This window comes from Podarcis tiliguerta (assembly GCF_965153285.1).
Source record: "Podarcis tiliguerta genome assembly, chromosome: 4".
Lineage (NCBI taxonomy): Eukaryota > Metazoa > Chordata > Lepidosauria > Squamata > Lacertidae > Podarcis > Podarcis tiliguerta.
Window position 1 is genome coordinate 56,219,643 of NC_139537.1, and position 16,810 is coordinate 56,236,452.

The 16,810-nt window shown below is 42.0% G+C and overlaps 1 protein-coding gene across 1 annotated transcript; it reads right to left on the minus strand.

Moving 5' to 3' along the window:
* Window positions 1-817: 817 nt before the first annotated feature.
* ATP6AP2 (ATPase H+ transporting accessory protein 2) lies at window positions 818-15,790 on the minus strand. The gene is made up of 9 exons (XM_083439143.1): window positions 15,635-15,790; window positions 10,868-10,998; window positions 10,331-10,459; window positions 10,030-10,125; window positions 9,713-9,850; window positions 8,786-8,839; window positions 7,463-7,612; window positions 6,364-6,480; window positions 818-5,261 (listed from the first exon to the last, which is right to left on the minus strand). The coding sequence occupies exons 1-9, from the start codon at window positions 15,678-15,680 to the stop codon at window positions 5,067-5,069; spliced, it is 1,056 nt and encodes a 351-aa protein (XP_083295269.1). The 5' UTR covers window positions 15,681-15,790; the 3' UTR covers window positions 818-5,066.
* Between the last annotated feature and the right edge of the window lie 1,020 nt (window positions 15,791-16,810).

The following is a 16,810-nucleotide window of genomic DNA, read 5'->3' on the forward strand; positions in this document are numbered from 1 at the left end:
TAGCCCCATTAGGACATGACCCCTCCTCACTCTTTTGTTTAACACAGCCTTTTTCTCATGAAACTAAATAGTGGCTGCATTCACATGACAGTTCTTTTCCATCTCCATGATGTTTCCCTGTTAAATTCTACATCAATGCAAGTCCAAGACTCAAAATTTAAATTCTTCCAAGTTCACCATGAGCAAAATCATGTGAGGATTCTTTGTATTCATTAAATAAGTTATTATAGTCCAGCAACAATGATCATTTACTACTGTGTCTTAATGTGCTCTTTCCTAAGTGTGAAGGGGGGGGGGGGAATTAATACACGGAGCTCCAACTTAGGGAGTAGTTGCAGCAAGCCTGACAATTAATGTTTGTCAAATACTCTAAACCTGAAAGAAATTACTTGTAAGATAGGAAAAAATCCAGTAAAGGGGCCCTTTTCACAGCAACTGAACCTGGTAAACTCGAAAGGATTTAAATTTTGAGTCTTGGACTTGCATTAACCAAATTCCTGGGCAGAGGATCAGTAGCTTTGCAGGAACACGAAAACCACCGTGAGTTATTTCAGAAAAGCATTCAGGTAAGCTGAATGCCTCTGGTGTAACTGCTGGCTTTTCTCAAGTGTAAAGGGGCTAGCGTAGGGTCTTGCTCTGTTCAGAAATTTAGGATTACATTTGAATGGCCGATATAGGACTTGCATGAGTTAGTATGTTAAACAGGAGAGCAGAAGTGAGTTCCCTCGCTGAAACAGCCTGCATATAAAGGCAGAAGAACGGTAATATGAAGAAAAAGCAGGTGCTTAAGTAATAAGCCATTAGAACAACACAAATCTTGTCAAGCACAAACATTTATTCCATATAAATTGGGAGGGAAAACATTGTCCTCTAATGCACACATGATCCATTTAGGGGAGAGAATGTGCTTCAATACCTGTTTCATTATCTGTTAGAGGGATGCGGTTTAGAAGGCTGATGATGGACTCTCAAAAATTCATCCAAATCCAAGGTTTGGTCGCTTCAACATACATAACAATGAACTGCCACACTGATACAACTGTATAACATGGCATTATTTGTTAGGATCATGTCCTATTTGATATCTCAGGTAGGACTAGGTACAAAAATGGCCTTCTCTCAGCTGTCTCGGTAAAATCACCTGCGTTTTCAAAAGGCTTCTTGCATATATCACAGCTATAAAATACAAAATCCAGTGGTCTACTCAATGCCAGTAAAAAAAGAACGGAATAGTTTGATAGTGATGAGCTTGTCCAATTGGTTCCAGTGGATAACTTACTCCGATTGTGAGTCAAAAGCCTTATGTAGTCCCACACTATGAATTACTGGAGCCCAGTTAATAAATACAGGCTCCAGAATAGAACGAAAACTTGAATCAGTTAACAGTTGATAAAGGGCACAAGGATGCTAATGGATTTAGATATGTCTAACTCTGTGCAGTTTTCATTTTACATTACTAGGTAGTTTTAATTTTAGATTTCATTTTAGGACTGATTTGTTAGTTTTAGGATTGAAAAACAGATGCTTGATCTAGTAATAGATCTGCTGATCTGCAACAGGACTGAACAATCTTTTAACTTATATCAAGTGGCTTATACACCTGGTAACCATTATAGCAGGTTTTTTTAGACTGGAGGACACTTAAGTTAGAAAGTTTCATACAGAATCTTTGTATATAAAGAATAAGTACTTTAAAGCAGAAAACATTTATGTCTACTGCTAGAGATGGAAAGATTGCACTAAAACTGGAAGTATTCTTCATATATTGTTTTTGCAATTATACATATAATTTCACCTCTAAAAATGGAATTCAAGCAGCTAGTTAATGTAATCTGGGAACACACACCTATCATGTTTAACCTCAATTGGGCTGGAAGACACAGGCCACTTAACACATTTCAGTGTACATGTTGAAGACTCTGCCCTGACAGAGACTGGAAGCTGCCATGAAGAAACCTGTTGCAAGATGTGACCAACACAGACTTTTTGTGACTGAAATTCTTGAAGAAGCCATCAATATTTTTAACAGCAGCTCTGATAGTGAACCCAGTTGATGCCAAAAATACAAGTGCAGAAGAATCACTGGGGAAAAGGATAAAGCCGGGCAATGAAAAAGCATTTATAAGCAAGATCGACAGCACTCAGAAGATGACTTCTCATCGCAAAAGGAAAAGGGCTGTATCTTCTCAGTGCCCCGCTGACAAGGTGCTTGAGAAAAAACTGGTAGAGGACAAAGTTAAGAAGAAGTTGAAAGAACTTGAAGCTAATCACCAAAAAAAGGTCATTTGTAGAGCTCTACAGCTGGAAAAGGCGAAGCGAAGGAAGGAAGAAGAGGCTGAACAACAAAGGAAACAAAACTGGAGGAGGGGGGAAACAGCAGTTGGGAAAAAAGAGTCAGAAGTGTAAAGGTCCCCTTCACAAGGTGCTGCAGGCTTGGGAGCAGATGGAAGAAGAGAACACAGCTTGAGCAAAAGCTTGCTCAGCAAGTTGGAGAAGCATGGAGAAGAAATCTACTAATACCAACAGCCATACACCCATAATAAATACTACTTGACACTAGTGTAGTATTTGAGATTGTGAAAAGTCCTCAGTTGGAAGCAATCTTCAACAGCAAGCCATGCTACTTCAAACACAACTGTCCTATTGTGCAGAACTCTCCACCACACCCAGGTGGCAAAACATGCTCGAGAGAGAGACCACCTAGATCTCGTGTATCTGGTGTTTTTGTGCATGACAATTTTTTGTCGCTTTAAAAAATATGTTACATTCTTCTTATTTATATTAATTATATGTTTTTCTTATTTGTGCTAATGAATGGTGTACTCTGTTGGTGCCCTTTTTTAAAAAAAAAAGCACTGCCAGCAGCAGCATAAGAGCAGCGCAGCAGCTAGGACAACCTTGACCAGCTTTTTGCTCGGATTTTGCTTTGCTCTCCCCTTCCTGCTGCTACCCAGGTATTTGTTTCACAACTGATATATGGCTCCCAGGTGTGCAATTATAAAAACACTGCTCCTTTTGAAATTTTACAAACTAAATTTTATTGCTCTTTGCTGGGGATTTCATCCTGTGTGCCCAACGTAGCAGTTCACCTGGAGGTTGGGCAAATTCCAGTTAGGTCCCAGATATTAATTTTGAAGATCCATTATTGGTTAAAACCGATTTTCTTCCTGGTAGGTGTGGCACTCTTAACTTTAATAGTTAAATGCCAAACAAAATGGAAATCTTCCTACAAGAGAAACTGAGAAGCCTAGGGTTCGCACCTCAGGCTCTGATACCCTGTGGCATAGCTGTCAACTTTTCCCTTTTCTTGCAAGGAATCCTATTCGGAATATGGGAATTTCCCTTAAAAAAAGGGAAATGTTGACAGCTATGCCCTGTGGATATGAGAAAACCAAATCCACAATTAAGCAATGAATCTTGGATGCTGATTTGCAATGCCATGTGCATGAAATGGCCAGGTATCCAGAAATTAAAGGTAATGGGAGGGGGTTTACTCCACCGAGGTATTTATCCAAGCTAGAAAAACCCAAATTTAGATGATCGTTTACCCTTGCCAGGCTCAATGTCCTACCATCTGCATTACTGCAGGCTGATTTGAAGGTAAAACATTCAGAGAGAATATGCCGATGTGGTTTGAAGGAAGTTGAAGCTGTTACTCATGTCCTACAATACTGTCATTATTATAGGGACATATGTTCTATATTTATCACTCCAATCATGCAGCGAATCCCAAGCAGATCTGATGACCACTACTTCAAATATCTAATAGAGGAAAGTGGCTAAATTCTGTGCTGCTGCTGCTATAAAATTAAAGAGACAAGCTCTGAATGAATTTAATGGCCAATGTCTTTAACACACGTGTTTTAAAATGGCAGTTAAGGTTTTAGCCTACATATTTCAATTGTTTTATATCTGCATTATTTATCGTGTTCTAGCTTATAGAGTTTAAATTTATTTATATTTACATGTTCTCTATTGCTGTATATGTCTGCATTTCTGGTCTGTGACTGTAATAAATCAATTTAAAGCTGCTCTCCTTGAAAGGAGAACCAACCCAGAAGATCCTGGGCCCCCTCCCCACTGATTTACAGCCAGCAGGTTGGCCCCCACCACAAAATCACACCTCTCCACTCTGTCTTGCACTGGTGGTTAACTCAGGAGGTTAAGAGGGATAAAAAGCACCAGGCCAATGTGAACGCTTTTTTTTGGATGGGGGGTTAGGAAGAAGGGTGGCAGTGTGCAGTTTTTATATTCATCTAGTAGTTAGTGAATGGCAGCATTGCTTTATTGTTTGTATATTGCTTACATGTCTACCGTTATGTGTTGAGCTGCTGTATTGTTTTTGTTCCCAATATGAATAAGAATAGGCTGTATTTACACATTTGCAGTCATTGCAGTTGCACTAAACCAACCCTTGTTTTCAACCTCTGGCACAATCCATGACATTTAATTACAAGATCCTGCAAAGTCTAATGTTTTCTGTTATAGTCACATGTATTTTCTTCCTTGTTCAAACTCCTGTACATTTTTAAACAAATGTTCAATCTGAACAAAATTTGTAGGGTGCCTTATAAGTGTGTACACACAAAGCAGGAGCTGCAGAATAGAAGTTCCACTGTAGATCTCTAAAGACGGCAATTTAAAGTATTTACATTCACAACATATTTAATTCATAATCTACAACAGAGTCTCAAGGTAACATCCTAAATCACCAGTGCAAAGAATTTAAACAAAGCAACTTACTAGCATATGTTCAGTGCAGTCATTTCACACATTTAGTCACAACAGTACAGAGGAGCATATTTAGAACGCAATGCATATTGCACAGCCACAAAATGGAATCATTTTCACATAGTGTCAATAGGCAATTACTCATGATTTAACAGCAGTGTACAGCTTCAGCTCTGCAAGCTGACTATGCCCACTGCTAGCCTTTTAAATATATCCTAAAGGAAAACACAAGGGGATACTCCACATTGCACCGCTGAAGAAAACCAAGAGAGTCCATACTGAACCAGGCCAAAGCCCTGGAAAAGCCTTACGCCTTTAAAACCTGACTCTAAACCTTAATCCATCCTAATCTTCTGGTTTGTCATTCTATAAATGATGCTGTCGTAGCCTGGGTCCATATTCCAGAGGTTGTAGGAGATGACTATCACAGCTATGGTAAGGGCTATCATCATCCAGAAGACTATGTTGAAGACCACAGCATAGTTAAAGTTGTATTCATATCCTAAATTATATGGATTTTCATCTTTGGGCTATGAAAAGAGACAAAAAGTTTTGTTAAAAAATAAAAGAGGAGTGGTAATCCAACACCATACTGATTACACCTGCCTGAAAGAAACACAGGGAATATTTTGGATAAATCGTTGAAAGACAAAGCAGTTTCTATTGTATGGAGTCACTTGCAAATAACCAATCGAGCACCTGTGGTTTCACCACCAGCTGCCCATAAATATTACCAGCTTCCATTTTTCTCACTACTAGGAGACAGGGACTTCACATTTGTACCCTTATCACAAAAGGAAGAAACAAGCCAGATAAACTGCTTTTTAACTGCAGTTTGAAGAAGTCTGTAGGAGGCTTCTGAGAGTCCTTGCCAGTGGACCAGGGACACTTGCCTCTTCCACTTAACAATGGACAACATAACAGCTCTGGAAGTTTATACAGTACATGATTCACTAGTATTCTCTGGCTTGTGGCTGTCTTTAAAATAGAAGGCATGTGAGTAATTTGGAAATACAATGGCAACATTTCAGAGTCAAAACTGGCCCCAAAGTATTTCACCTAATTTCTCTCTCTCAAAGTTTAGATCACTGTTTCTCATACTTGGGTCTCCAGCTGTTGTTGGACAGCAACTCCCATCATCCCTGACTACTGAGCCTGCTAGCTAGGGATGATGGGAGTTGTAGTCCAACAACAGCTAGAGACCCAAGTTTGACAAACACAGGTATAGGTGTAGACAGCCGACTCACGTTTTTCACATTCTAAAGGCCACTTCAGAAAAGCAAGCAAGTCATGTCCATTTACAATAGTATAAAACCTACCATGTCCACAGTTGTGCAGCGTTATGCTATAAAAATGATACGGTAGTCTCTTGGGAAAGTTGCTCAGTCTTTCTATTAGCTTAAGGCCGAGACATTCTCAAATGTCTTTAAAATGACTACAGTTCTGTTCTCAGAATTATGTACTGTACAGTAGAGATAACAGAGAAAAAGGCATAGTGCAGGCAGCTTATAACTGATAGGCTGCATTCTATGATTTGCTTAGGTGCTCCAGTGAAATTTATGAGATTCCCAAGAAACTATTCAGGACTGAGCTACTGCATTCTCTTAGGAATCTATTAAGCGTTTGTACAACCTGTGTAGACTGCAGAATGGATCGTGACTTCCTCACAAAGGGCGTGTCAAATGTATTCACGGTCACTACCTCAACCACTGCATTCCCACCATAGAGGTTGTACATCTCGTCTGCAAACTGAAAACATGTTTTAAGACACAAGTCACCATCAGAGTTAGATGCACAGTTCATGAGACAGGAGGGGTACCATTTTAATAGCCAGCGAATAGTAAGAAGTGTAGACACCTCTTAGGTTGCTTCTAGATTTAACTTAGTGACTTAAAGTAGAATGGTCTACTACCAGAAATTTATCATTAATTATATTAAACTACAAGGCCAAAACTGCTATCCTGAAACTATTCACTGGCAAGTATCCAATAATTATTACTGGAAATATTCAGGCACTGCCTATCAAGACTTAAAAAGATGCTGTACCCATGGCCAATGGATTTCTTTTCAATTCAACTGGAGGACTGGATAGTAACTTTTGCATGTGGGTACATAAAAGCTTCTGGCATCACTTGAATTTTGGAACATTTCAGTGGTATTTTTCTGGTAGGCTGAATATGCTTCCAATAGGAGCATTCCTAAAGCGTTTCTCTGGATAACAGTTCTAGTTCCATTTTCAAAATTGCTCGTTTCAAGGTACTCTCTAGTGCAATGTTTTAGCATTATTTCTTGCCAAATTTCTGGAATGGCTCTTGGTATTTCTATGTTATGGTGTGGGCCAGCTACTCAGAAGAGGAATGAAAAGCTTATAATAACCTGATGTAACACTTGATGCCTACCTTTGCTAATTTGCAAGGAATCCCTTCAACAGATTGCTCTGTCAACAGTTAACCTAATTTTCCAGTACCACTTATTTCTCTTATAGTCACTTCCAAATGCTTAAGACTGACCAGGGCTACAGATTTTGATCTGGCCGTCAACTGTCCATTCATCCAAGAAACTTTCATTTTAAAAAAATCAAATAAGGGTCAGCAGTGATGTACTGCATAACGTTTTATTCAAAGCAGAAGCACTGTGCTAGTTTGCAGATAAAAGCAGGTGTTCTTTAGGCTTATGCTAGCATATTTGGCATTAAATACGGTATATAAAATAGGGTCTCTGCTCATGTTACCTTTTGTAAGGAGTCTGCAAGAATCTGAGAGGCATCCTTGAATTGTTGTGAATCTTCCCCATAACGTTTGCCAATTTCTTCCAACCCAGAGAGCTCTAGAGAATATAGATCTGGTGAATGATCTTTGGCCAGATGTTTGTGCCTGGATAGCTTTTGAAGAAGTGGAGGGCGGGGACATAAAAAAAGAATGCCAGTGAAAAGTGGGTATTTTCCATTTTAAACGGTTGCATGTTTATGCCGCCCTACTTTATTTATCTTCACAATTTATATATCACTTAATACCATACTTTCCAAGCATGTACTGTAAAGCTAAAAAGATGCAATACATAAAAAGTTAGTTAACGCTAACCACAAAATCAGAAAACATGCTTAAAATGCCTGCTGAAATATAAAGATCTTCACGAGGCACTGCATTATCTGACTGGCATGTCGCTTTTGCACACACATAAATGATGCTCAAAGAGGCGTACAACAGAAAACAGGAATGCATTTCAAAATCAAACAGTGCTTAAACAATTTCATAATAAGAAAATAAAAACACACAATACCATATATAATATACAGAAAACAACATTTCAGGACCATAAATATAACTAATTACAGTAGCAAAAGTACACCTCATGGCAGCAGCAAAAATAAGAAGAGAGCTTAACAGTTGCAATTTGGTCCTAGAAACACTCTCCCCGTGATGTTGCTCACAGCCCTCTCCTGCACCAACTTGCAAGGCTTCTAAAGGCAAGGGGTGCAGCAGCTGGCAACACCCTTCCCAGCTGAACAGGGAAGGGGCCTGCCTCAGCTAAGGAAGGAGTTCCACAGCAGTGGGCCAACACTACTAATGCATTGCTCCGAGTGGATGCAAGACCTGTGTTCAAACCATGCGAGGAATACAAACAGTGACTCCACTAAAGACCTCTGTGAATGCACAAAAACAGAAAGTACCCTGGCCCCAAGTTGTCATACGCCTTGTAAGTTAATACAAGAACGCTTGAACTTTACCAGTAGGTAATGGGCAGCTAGTGCAATCTTTTAAGGACCAGATCTATGTGCTAGCAATAGTGTATCCCCACAGACAAGGAACCGTGACCGAGATCTCTCTCCTATTCTGCTAATTTGTTGGGAAGGACTGCTTCCTCTGCAACTGCATACATTTCTTCTCAGTTTAAGAATTCCTCAGCCAGCTGAAGAGTCCACGACTGGAAAAGTTTTATGGTGGCAGCTCCCACTGTGGCTGGGGCAAAATGAAAGATTATTTGCCTAACTTCTGATAACAGATCAACAGCTGCCAACCCCATAGCAGAATTAAGTATTTGTTTAGTTACTTACCAAGCTTGTGATATCATGCAAAACTTGCAATTCTGACAGGAAGAGCAGGTCAACCTAAGGAAACAATAATCTTAAGTTTCTTTGAACAGACTCTGAATATGTTGTATCTATGCTGAAGAGTTATAATTTAGAAGTTACACTATTAGCAGGGATGGCAGAAGTTAGGATCACTTGCATATTTCTGCTTACTGATTATTACTGTTTATTATATTTATTTAGGCACTAAATGTACAAGCGTGACAAATTAACCTAAGCCATGCTCAGACAAGGCTCAATAATCAGTGCGGAGCACACAGATAGGACTGCAGACATGTGCATTAGTACTTTGTACCCCACCCCAAATCTAATCCAAAGGACTTGGGGGCTTCAGAACTGTGGGAGGAGATGCAGACTGATGTCAATGGAAGGGGAAGGGGATCATCTTCATCCACCTTCTGTCTTGGAAGCCTCTGCTGGATCAATGAGCCTTCTGTCACTGAAAGGATGTAATTAGATACATCCCTATGCATTGGTGGGTAAGCAGAGGAATTAGCTATCCATTGGTCATCATGCAGCTAGACAGAGTACAGTCATACCTTGGATCTCAAACACTTTGGCTCCCAGAGAAATCGACTCCTGAACAATTGAAACCCGGAAGTGAGTGTTCCAGTTTTCGAACGATTTTCGGAAGCCGAACGTCCGGCGCGGCTTCCGATTAGCTGAAGGAGCTTTGGTTTCCGAACGTTTTGGAAGTCGAACAGACTTCTGGAATGGATTCCGTTCGACTTCCAAGGCACGACTGTACATATATGTGCTTAAAGTTTCAAATATGCACCACCACCATCCCCCTGCAAAACCAGGTTGTGTTCCTTAAATTCGAAAGAGTGGCATATAAGAATTTCCATATAAAATGGAAAAAGCTGTGTCTAATATCTAGCCATGCCTTACCTCATTGTTTCTGCTCAGTGAGTTGAGCGGAAGGGAAGCTAGGATGGAATTTTCCTGGAACAATCTGTTCCGAAGCTGCCGCAGTGTGACAGAAAGATCCTCAAATACAGAGTTGGCCTTTCCCACCATGTACACTCTCTGAAAGAACAACCACCGTGCATTATGAGGGTAAAACAACATTCACCTGAGAAAAGGACGTTTCTTCAACACAACTGTTTTCCCAAAATGAAAAGTTTTTACACAAGGTTATACTTGGAAGCATGAGTATGGCATTATTAAATAATTTCAGGGGCTTTCAGAAAGAGACAGGCACTTACCTCTTTGCTAGGAGCTAGCTGTACCACGACAGGGGTTTCTTCAGAAAATAAGGTGTGAATTGCATTCGCAACACCATCCAAGCTAAAAGGAACCGCCTAGGGCAATACAGAAAGGACTAGTAAGCAACGTCTGGCTGCAGCATATGGAAAATTGCAAGAAGGGTAACTAGCCCCAGCGGAAATGTACACAGAACAAGAGACTGGAAAAGCAGGGGTTAACAAGGACCCTCCCCCTCCAAATAGAGTCAGGTCTCTAGGTCTACCAGAATAAGCATTTGAAGCCACACATGACAGTACTTACATTCTCAACTGGGTAAGATATGCTGTTTTTAGGCAACGCTAGTTTGTCTATCCCTGTCACTGTGACTAGAACTGTAGCTCGAGGACGCCGGAAGAGATCTCCAACTGCTAGCCCCGGCCAAGAGAGATCCTGTAATAATTTGGATATATTTTCTTCAAAAGGAATGTTTTAGCTTTTTAAAAATACAACAGCAGCAGCAACAACAACAAAACAAGAAACACTGAGTTAGGGTCACATGAAAAGTTATTCCCAATCAATATGGGGTGTAGGGAAGCAGGCAGCCATTAAGGCATGAAGGGTTTATGCTACTTGGGATATTTATATATGAAAAGCCACATGTGTACTATTGAAATAATGGGTAACTAGCCACCACTGCCTGGTTTTGCTATATACGCCCAATATAAAGCAAAGCCTACAGAAAGCTAGATTATGCTCTTGCCCATGATTCCTAGAGGGACTGCACAGGCTAGGTCTATTTCAACTATTTTCAAAAGCAATGAACAATGTGACTGAACACAGACATAGTGAGTTGCATACTTCCTCAATAGAGAAGCCCATGGAAAGCGCTGCCACATCTGGAATTCGCTCGCCGGGTATTGGCCAACTTCCTTCACGGAAAACAATGGATTCAGGATATCTTAATACACTGAACTCATTGGCAGAAATACCTGAAAAAGGAAGGTAGGGCTGGTAAAAAAAACACATCCTTAAACAGCATCTCAGGTTTTTCGGAAAGCCTTTGCCTGAGCACACAAGCAGAATGAGGCGGGAGAATGGGCCACACCACTTTAGACTACAGGTGTCAGCTACTACTGTTGAATGCTCCCCCCCCCCCCCGGTAAAATAAAACTGTTTGCAAATAGAAAGAACATTCACAGGGAAAACATGCCAGCCCATGTCCTTGCCCAGCCATGCTTATTTTATATCGCTTATATATACCCTACTCAGCTGTTTCCTTTTCTGGAGACTTACCCTGAGAAGTGAGGGGGTAATGGGTTAGCAGCTCAATCCTTACTCAAAATCTATGGCTACAAATGCCACTTTAGGAGAGGGTGGATAGCTCAATGGTAGAGCTCATCTTTGAATACAGATGTTTTCTTGACCAATCCCCTGGCACCTCCAGTGAAAAAGATCTCAGGTACTGGGTCTGCAAAAGATCCAGAGTGCTTCTGCCACCTGGGGTAGACAATACTGGGCTGGATGGACCAAGTGTAAGGCAGCTTTCTATATTTGTCTGCATCGTGTTAGCCTCCATGTTAGCCAACTACAGGGTTACGTTGCACCTCAGAAAGGAAGATTTGGCTGAAAGCTTCCAGTTGCTTATCCTAATCCTACATGTTCCAGAGGCAGAATGAGGTTCCACAAAAGGAAGCAGAAAAACTGATGATGAAGAAGAAGAGTTTGGATTTGATATTCCGCTTTATCACTACCCGAAGGAGTCTCAAAGCGGCTAACATTCTCCTTTCCCTTCCTCCCCCACAACAAACACTCTGTGAGGTGAGTGGGGCTGAGAGACTTCAAAGAAGTGTGACTAGCCCAAGGTCACCCAGCAGCTGCATGTGGAGGAGCGGGGAGACGAACCCAGTTCACCAGATTACGAGCCTATCGCTCTTAACCACTACACCACACTGGCTCTCTGATACCACACAAAAGCCTCCAGCAGGTATAATGCTTCAGCTACAATATTTTTCTTCCTTTATTCTGACCACATCAACCTTGGAGTTAGGTCTAAACCACATTCATCTTTTAACGAAAATACAGGAGGTATTGACAGTAAACATGTGTCATTTTATAACACTAGCTTCCAACAACAGAACTGTATCTGTAAATATTATCTACCCATCAGGTCATTTAAATATAGGGCAAAGGAGGAGTTCAATACTAGATTTTTTAAAAAATTGTGGTGTGTGTAAATCAGAGAAAATATAATCATTCGCAGAGAACTTGTGAGATTCAGAAATGCAGTATTTTCATTATGGGCCTAGACATTCTGTTGTTGTGCCCATAACCTAGGTTTAAGGTGCCATTTAGCTCCTAGCTTTCATATCTCAGTTTCTAACACTGCTCATTTGCTTTTACTTGAAAATCATTACAAGCACTTTTATTTAAGAAGAAGGTGCCACTGTACTTTTAACTCCCTTGTTCCAATCTTGCACACAGGATTAACACACACAACAGTTGATTTACAGTGAAAATTAGAACCTACACATTTGAGAGCTGCAACTATTTCATTCCAGCCATGGCCTGTCAATGGTGCGGGGGGATATAAATCCTGGAGTTTTCCGACATTTAGACACATATTATCACTTTGCCATGTATGTGCAACAGTTATACTCCTATATATATATATTCCAAAGAAATGCAGCTAATTAGCATAAATTTTGTGAGTTGTTCCTTTAAAGCAGTGGTTTTTAACCAGTGTGCTTTGGCACCCTGGGGTGCCTTGAATGATAGTCAGGGGTGCTGCGGGCAACACTGGCCTCTATCTCACTTTCCTTCCCTCCCTTCCTCTGATGCCCTCATGCGTCTCTGCCTCCCAAAGGCTTGCACAGCTGTTTGTTGAAGTAGCTCTGGCTACAAGCTCCCCAGGCAAATGGTGCCTCTGGGACTGGCCAGGGGGTGCTTTCCAGGCCCCTGTGGGGCAGTGTGATGAGGCACCTCTCTTTGGGGTGGGGCAGCTCAGAGACCAGGGGCAGCAGATGCGGCCGCCCAGAGCACTCCCAAAGAGATGGGAGAGGAGTCTGAGGGAACACTCCACAAGGGAGTGTTGGAAAAAGGGTGAGAAGCTGCCAGCTCTGCAGGCAAGGGGTGATATAACCGGGCTCCTGAGTCCCACAGGGGTGTCGCAGAAAGAATGTAGTTGATCAAGGGAGCCAAGGACTCAAAAAACCTCTGCTTTAAAGCATTACACTCAACCCTATATGTAAGGTTTTGCTCAATTTGTATTTTTTTGTGAAGAAGGATTGAGGATAGGAGAAGGTGGTAGCCCAGGGATGGGAAACCTGTGGTCCTTCAGATGTTGAACTCAGTTCCTATCAATTCCTTGTACCCAAAGCTGGACCCACTGCCATTACGTGCCAGCACTGGGCCCAATCCAGGCCTGATGGCTGTGCCACCTCCAAAGTGGCATAGCAGTCTGCTTGTCCCCTACTTTCTGCCCTGGCTCCTGTGCATGACAGGCCTGTGAATGCAGCAGTAGCCCCACTGCTCCGTAAAGCACCAGTGTGGGGTGGGGACTTAGGACTGCAGCCTAATATATTTTCTTATGACAACAAGTGTCAAAATTTTGGATGGCTCTTAATACTTTGCCAAAAAACTTATATGGGCAGAATCCAGAAACATGGACTTGCTACAATACACTCACATCAGCACCTCCCATTACAAGATAATTACACCTGAATAGTCAATGGAAAATAATTAATTCAGATTTCCCAGCCACTAAACTTGAGACAAACCATCTAAGGTATTTACTAGGGGAAAACAGGTAAATGGCCCTGCTTTCTACTACATCATTAGGATCAATTTTAGTTCAAGCAGCAAGTACTTAAAGCAGCTACTGGCTAGCAACATATTATCTGCTGACCATGGAGTAGGAAGACTTCCCTCACATGCCTTTTAGTCTTGACATTCCTTCACCAGGCAAGAAGGCTAGTCTAAAGTGAATTCCGACAAAACCAACAGCAGCTGGAAGTTGTGGAAGAAATAACCAGGCTGATGCTGACAGTACAGGAATAAACTGACCAAAGATCCTTGGCTTGTCCCAACAAGACAAACAATTGAGTATCAGATCACAAGATGTCAGCCATGTCTTAAACTAGGCAAAGAAACTGGACTGCCTCAAGCTAGCCAAGACTGGAACTAACAGCACAAATGCCTCTGAATATACACATACTAAAATGCCCCACATTAAACACAAGCAGAACTACAAAGACTAACTGTAGTAACAACAAGAGTGTTTCTCAGCTTGATCCTTTTACACGGTTTGGTATGTTTTGTGGTATTTTATGCATTGCGATTTGCTGTTATTTTTTATTGATTATAGATTGGTAATTCTTTATTGTGGTTGATAAGTGTAAACTGTTTAATTATTATTTGCCGATGTTTAATTTGACTGTTTACTGGATTTTGATGGATTGCTGAATGTTACTTGCTTTGTTTGAAATGAGTTGTCTATTTTAAAGTTACTGCAACTTTTTATATTGGATCAGATTACTATTAATGTTTGATGTTTTTATATGTGTTGGAAGCCGCTCAGACAAGATGAGCAGGGTATAAACAAAATATTTATTATTATTATTATTATTATTATTATGTATAAAGGGAGCTGCCAAGGGTTTCATTCTGTCCCCTTTCCTTTTTTATACAGAGACCAAACTATATACAAAACAGATGAGCATAATGACCTCCAGGCATTTAAAAAATGAGAATCAACAGACAAACTGCCAGTTTGGGTGGAAGAATTGAGTGGGGAAAGATATGAAGAATCAGAAACCGGGATGGCTTCTGGAAAACAGGGACACTTGGAGGGTCTGGTGTACTGGATAAGCTATAGGGAGTAAGATTTTGATTGCACAGGTAGGCACAAAACATAAAAAGCAAAGGTCCATAAGAAAAATACCCTTTCTGAATGTTAAGAGAGCTGGACCTAGGAGGCCAGGGTTCAAATCCCCACTCAGCTATGAAAGCTCACTAGGTGACCTTGGGCCAGTCATTGCCTCTCAGCCTAAACTACCTCACAGGGTTGTTCTGAGGACAAAAGTGTGGGGAGGGAAATCATGCACACCACCTTGAGCTCCTTGGAGGAATGGTGGGATACAAATGTAATCAATAAAAAATGGTGGAGGAATGGTGGGATATAAATGTAATCAATAATAAAGGGAGGCCTGGTGGGCCTCCCACTAGCCAGTAAGGATGCTGCTCCAAAAAAATGCTTGCTTTCCTCTTTCCTCCTCATTGCCCACCTCCACCTTTTGTACAATGTCTACGAGACTGTGAGCCAGTGAGCAGGGGCTGTCTTTATCTTTAACAGAACTACAGCAGGAAATGTCGAGCATTTTATAAGCGTTTGATGATGATGATGATGATGATCATAAACCCACGGCCACTACAGTTCCACGAACACGACCCAACCCTCATTCTCCCTTTGACAGTCTATCCTGCCACGACGACCCCCAACACGCAGGTGCCCTTATCTCTGGCGCAGAGACCATCCTTCAGATCCGGTCTGCATCGGACCCCGCCCCGGGCACCCCCTTTCTCCCTCCCAGCCTCCCCCCCCCCATTCAGAGCCCCGCAGAGCCTCACCTGCCACAAGGGCTGACACCAGCCAAAGAGCCAACGGGACCCCCATCACTGCTGCTCCCTCCGCCGCGTTCCAGAGAAAAGCAGAAGAGGAAGTATGAACCAGCCGGTCTCGCGACCCGACTATGCCCCGCCTCCAACTCTAATTGACAAGGTCTGCGACCGCTCAGATAGCGCACGCGGCGAGGCTCATAAGGGAAGAAGGCGATGCCACATTCTGAGTGGCAAGGCCATGCGTCCAATAAGAACATGAGGAAAAACCTCCCACCCACCACCCACCGCAGTCAAATCTACTTCAGTAGATTCATTAGAAGCTTCAGCTTGAGCGACAGCCATATTAGCCATTCAGAGTATCTCCAGACGCTCCGTGAAGCTATAGAGGAGGTGTAACTTAACGGGGGGAGATAGGAGAAACCAACCAGTGTGTCCGCGAAACGATGGGCATGCGCACGAGGGTAAGAAGGCCAATGGTAGGAGGCGGGGCCAGCCCAGTGGTTAACAGGAAAGTTAACCACTTAGGAGCCGAAGGATTCGTCTCATCCCGTGACACTGATGCCTCAGGCTTCTCTTACGGAACGGATGTCTTTCGGTCAGATTGACAAGCCCACTGACCTATATAGAAGGATCGACGGAGTTCTAATCCAATTATAGAGCTATAGAGCTGGAAAAGGGCGGGGTGTTTTGCTCAATTTGCCATAATTGCATAGTGGGTTGTTTGACTCCCCTGCGCTTCAGCAGGTGGTGCCTAGACCTCGCTGCTTTTCCAAATCCCCTCTTTTACAACACGCGCCCACTCTTTTGATCTGGTTGCACGACTTTGAATTCTGGCCACAGGGCAGGATTCAGAAGCTTTGTTTTGTTATCCACGCTGGTGGAGGAATTGAACGTTAATAGGAATCAATTAGCTTCTTTATAGATGAGCATGGAAAACAAAAATAAATGATTTTCGTAGTACTTCTGTGGCACATGATACTCTGCGATGCATTAGTGGGATATATGCTCCTAATGTAGCAGCCTGACAACCATCCATGCGCTGTCAAGTAACTGCGGAAGTTCCTGCGCATCTGATTTGTTTCGCAATTAAGCCTAAGAAAGGCCACCCCTTCGTTTGGAGGCTTCTGTGCCCAAATTACGGATACTTTTGACAGACTGCTGCAGAGCAGAAGGTTGTCAGCCTCA

Bases quoted from the DNA above. Each gene is read 5' to 3' on its own strand.
- ATP6AP2 (XM_083439143.1), bottom strand. From the start codon at position 15,680: ATGGGGGTCCCGTTGGCTCTTTGGCTGGTGTCAGCCCTTGTGGCAG. The intron at 8,840-9,712 runs GTAAGGCATGGC...TTGTTTCCTTAG, and splicing joins CACTGAGCAGAAACAATGAG to GTTGACCTGCTCTTCCTGTC. The intron at 6,481-7,462 runs GTAACATGAGCA...ACATGTTTTCAG, and splicing joins TTGCAGACTCCTTACAAAAG to TTTGCAGACGAGATGTACAA.